Below are 4,984 nucleotides of genomic sequence, written 5' to 3'. Positions count from 1 at the left end.
TTACCAAATGGTAACGTGTCAAAGCTGACACGTCATTAAATGGTAACGTGTCAACTTTGACACGTTACTAAAGTTGTCAATTTTTTTTTAAAATTTTCGGAACAATGACGTGTCAAATTTGACACGTTACCATTTTGTAACGTGTCAGCTTTGACACGTCACCAAATGGTAACGTGTTAACTTTAACACGTTACCAAATACTTTGGTAACGTGTGAAAAAGTGCCACGTCACCAAATAGTGACGTGTGAAAAAATCCTGCACAATAGGCACGTTACTAATAACACCTTTTTTTGTAGTGGGGATAGTCGCCGTAGGGCCGGCTCAATGTTTTCTGGGGCTTTAGGCGAAACTTTTAAATGTGGCCTTATTTTTTTTTAATATTTATATGTTAATTAAATGATATTTATTTTAATATTATTATTATATTTAGAGTTTTCATTTTTATTAATCCTTACAAACACAACAATAAAAAAATCAATTTTTTTTTTAATTTTTTTTTATATGAATCGTTACCTCTTTGGTACACCTGTTTCAAACAAAACCCACCAAAAAAATTGACAAAAACTCATACAAAACCCACAAGAAAAATCAGGCACATAAATAAATATTACAAAAAAAAAAATCATTTTTTATTTTTTATTTTTTATTTTTTATGAATCCTTACTTCATTAATACACATGTTTCTCTCTCTCGCCTAGCCTCTCTCTCTCTCTCTCTCTTAATTTCTCTCCATCACATTCTGTTTTGAATGAAACTAAGGAAAAAGAAAAAATAAGATAAGATGGAAGGCTGTCGGCAGTGGAGAAGAAAAGAGAGAAAGAAAAAGAAATGAAAGAAAGTGGGTGGTCAGGTAGGGTTAAAATGATCTTTCAATATCAAATCATTTCAGATGCATAGGTAGATAAACTTTTTTTTAAATATAAGGCCGGGACATTTGCTTTTCTTGGTTAATTGGTATTTTTTTTACCATGAGCTTATTATATTGGGGCCTTAATAAATTGAGGCATTTTTTAAATTACTTACTTATCATGATTAGAGGCCTTAAGTTTTTATTAAAAAAAAAAAAAATTATTAAAAAAATTTTTTGGGCAAATTTTTTTTTTTAGCCTTATTAATTCGAGGGCTCTAGGCGAGCACCTCACTCGCCTAGTGGTCTGACCCGCCTTGGGTCCCCCACAACCCACCCTTTTCTACCCTTTGGGTGGGGTTGTAGGGGACTTCCTCACCCTCGTGACCACCTTTGCAAGGTAGGGGTCCGCATGAACCACCTCCCCTAAAGGTAGAGTACTTGGGTTACCAGGAAACCTACTCCCACCCACAGATGTGCTTTTGCCCCCACAATTTTTTCCTTTTTTATTAAGTGATATACCAATATAATAAATTATTATCAATGTGGCTCATATGTGGTGGAATAAACACATGGCACAAAACATGAATGGAGGAAGTAAAACGATAATTAAGGGGTAAAAGCACAACGTTTGTGCGCACCACCTTGCCAAATGAGCCGCTACTAATCTTGTGTTTAGAAACATTCTCAATTCCTCTCACATATTATCTTCCATTATAATTAATAGTGAGAAAGATCCCCTGTATAACCCTTCCCTTTTGGGAAGGGGCAAAAGCACATGGGTCATTTATGATATTTCAATAACCTAGCTAGGGAGGAGTTTGATAAAAACGCAAAACAAAAGACAAAAAAGCATTAACCCTAAAAGAAATTTAAAAAGTTAGAACGTCTAGCTAGCTTGTAAATATTAATCATAGACTAAATTTAGTGCCTCAATTACCAATAAAAAAAAAAATAGGGCTAGTGTATCATATATACATATACGATTATTATTTAATCTAGTGGGCTTGTTTGGTAACATTTTTTAGGGGTTTTTTTTTTTTTAACAAAAAAATATATTATTAACAAACAATTTAAAACACAAAACACTCTAAACTATTTTCACATTTATGTTTTGTCAAACGAACCATCACAATCTCAAGCTAGTTTTCAAAGAATTATCCGGTCTCAACAATTTCCTAATTAAAGTTGCGCCTTTGTCGGCATTTTAGTTCTTGAATTAGAATAGAGATTTTGAACAATTTGTTTTTTTTTTCTCTCTAAATTGATAACAATTTGAATAACGCATTATGCAAAAACTCTTACAAAATTTAAGTAGTCCAAAGAAATTTTAAATGATCAAACCACCTATAAATCTCATTAACTCCTTATCCCTTGAAGTAGTACTATTTGAAGACGCAGACAGAATCAGACACAAAGTAGCAGACTCTCTAACACCAAAAAGCCGAAACCCTAGTGTATGAATCATCACAATCATGATTGATATGCCACTTCTTTAAAGAGTAAGTGTTGTTGCTTTCTTTGGCTAAAGCATAATAACAGTACTCTCTTCAACCACTATTAATACCATGTACTGCTTTTGCCACTTTTCAGACAATTGCAGCATTATCCACCCCAGTGTTTACAATGCTGTTCATGTGACTCACTCACACACACACACACGTGTATATATATGAAGAACCCTAAATATTTGAGCTTAATTAGATCTTGCACCATGTATACATAGAATAACTGGAAAATTATATAAAAGAAGATAAGAAGATGAAATTAAAAACCTTAACTTGGATATATTATTATAGTAAGATAAAGATGAACAAGAGACCCATGATATGGTTATCAACCTGTTCATATCCACCCTAGCAAGCCTCATAAGGAAAAACCCATTACATTATTTTGTTTTTTTTATTGGATTTTGGATGCTGACATGATCGCTTTTTCTCACTCACACACATTACAGAAGCTCTCTAGCTAGTTCTAAGAAAATAATCTAAAACTGGAAGAGATATGGATAGATATGATCATATGTTGAGAAGTCAACCATGAACAAGGCCATAAGATAGAGCCATGAGCAAGATCGCAGCTTCCTTCTCATCTTGAGGGAAAACTCGTTGAAAGGCTGAATTTTTACTCAAGCTTATTGTGAAGTCCTCGAAACAAAGTTTCTTTCTGCCATGAGATATTGGGGTCTGGCACTTTTTCTTGAATTTTGGAACATAGCCATTGCTGGATCTCTTTTCCTTGCTGTGTTGCACCTTACTACTCTTCATAGATGGAGGGTTTGCTGCAAGAATCGTGCCATTTGCTGCGGCTGCCGCCGCCGCCATCGCCCGTCTTGCCTTCCTTTGCCGAATCCCACATGCGTTGCAAAGCGACTACACCATAATATATATAATTATACAAAAATCAGCAAGCTTTCACCGGGAAGTTTTAATCTAGTGCGTAATTATCTCTATTGAATATTTAAAAAATCATGTTATGTAGTAAATTGTTATAAGATTGTTATACAACTGAGATGGTGTTGCAGTGAAAAACAATCTTTGGATTACGTTTTAATTAGCTGATCTAAAGACAATTTTTACTACCACAGCATTTCAGTTATATGACAATCGTACAATAGTATACTAAATAGCATTTTTACAACATTTATTCGCACTATGTCAAGAAGAATCTTAGATAAAATTATTATATCATACAACTGAGATGATACGACAGTAAAGACTAACACTTGATTTTTTACAATTATTGATTTAATGATTGATTTTCACTATCACATAATCAAGTTATGTTATACAACAATTGTACATCAGTCTATTAAATAATATTTCTCAACGTAAAAACATATATACCTTAGGGCCTCTCGGACCACTCCTCCAAAGAGGAGTCTTGGTTGTGTTACAATCAGCACAAACTCTAATTGCGATGTTGCTATTAATGTTCAAAGAATTGTTGTTGCTGTTGTTATCAGCCTCAGAAGGAGGCATTCGTCGCTTCTGATCATCAAACTTTTGCGCAGAGTTAAGTGGTCTATGATCCACACCACTTCCCTCTGAAGTACTTATCATCTTCCTCATCATTCTCAGCTTTGAAGGCATCCACTTAACCGAACTTGCCTCGCTTTGTTCTTCATTTTTATTCTCTTTGTTATTCCAAACACTTAATTTCAGCCCCTTCTCACTTTGATTCTTTAGTGTTAGATGATCACACGACCCGCGATGCGAAATAAGTTCATCAGCCTAAATCAAGAAAGCCGTTAAAATATACTTTGGTCTTATTCAACTATAAATAGGTATTTTTTGTACACAGTTATAATAATAAGACATAGAAATACAGTAGTCAATTCACACATCTAATAAGTGATTATAAACGAAGTATATAAATGAAGTGAAAATCATTTATTAGGATGTCAAATTTAGTCACATGAAATCGTATCTCTTACCTGATCTTGATCATTTAGAAGCTGCTTCAATTCCCTAGAGTAATTACCTCCTCCTTGATCTTGAGCATGGTCAAAGAAAATAGGGTTTGAAAAAGAAGAAGATAAAGAAGAAACTTGAGGTTCTGCAGTAAAGGGTTGGTGAGGTTGATCTTCGTTAAGCTCAAAAGGAAGAGGAGGAGTCATGGGGAGAGGGAGCTCGAGAGATGGAAAAAGAAGAGCTTTAATTTCTCCTTGTATCCAGCAAAGGTGGGAAGATGTTTGAGATGGGGGGAGATTTGGAAGGGAAAAAAGAGAATTAAGAAGGCAAAAGGGTCTGTTTGATAGAGTGGTAAAACTCTTTTAAAAGAGCTGGTTGGGCCTATAGCAATAAGTATAAGGCATTCACGTGAATTCATAACAGCCAAACCTTAAAAAAAGACAAAACTAAAAGGAGATGTACGTGTGGAATCCTACTACACAACCTCAGATGCCAAAACCCTATCTCCAAAAGTTAATTTCAACCCACAAAACCCTAGTTGAAAATGAATTGAATAAAAATAACGACAGAGACAACATTGGATGGTAGCCACACAAAACTTGATGATGTACTTATGCATCTCACAGCAGGCATCAAGTCCTCAAGGGTCATCAACCTATAGAAAGTATGCTATATATATGGCTATTAGGCATGCAGGACACCAATATGAGACACTTTGGGCCG

The 4,984-nt window shown here is 34.6% G+C and overlaps 1 protein-coding gene across 1 annotated transcript; it reads right to left on the bottom strand.

Moving 5' to 3' along the window:
- Positions 1 to 2,610: 2,610 nt before the first annotated feature.
- On the bottom strand, positions 2,611 to 4,642 carry GNC (GATA type zinc finger transcription factor family protein). The gene is made up of 3 exons (XM_059576491.2): positions 4,285 to 4,642; positions 3,695 to 4,081; positions 2,611 to 3,220 (listed from the first exon to the last, which is right to left on the bottom strand). The coding sequence occupies exons 1-3, from the start codon at positions 4,465 to 4,467 to the stop codon at positions 2,882 to 2,884; spliced, it is 909 nt and encodes a 302-aa protein (XP_059432474.2). The 5' UTR covers positions 4,468 to 4,642; the 3' UTR covers positions 2,611 to 2,881.
- Positions 4,643 to 4,984: the final 342 nt, after the last annotated feature.

Source organism: Corylus avellana, chromosome 11 (assembly GCF_965113065.1).
Source record: "Corylus avellana chromosome 11, dhCorAvel1.hap1.2, whole genome shotgun sequence".
Classification (NCBI taxonomy): Eukaryota; Viridiplantae; Streptophyta; class Magnoliopsida; order Fagales; family Betulaceae; genus Corylus; species Corylus avellana.
The sequence above is the reverse complement of the archived record's forward strand: the minus strand, read 5'-3'. Positions and strand labels throughout refer to the sequence as shown.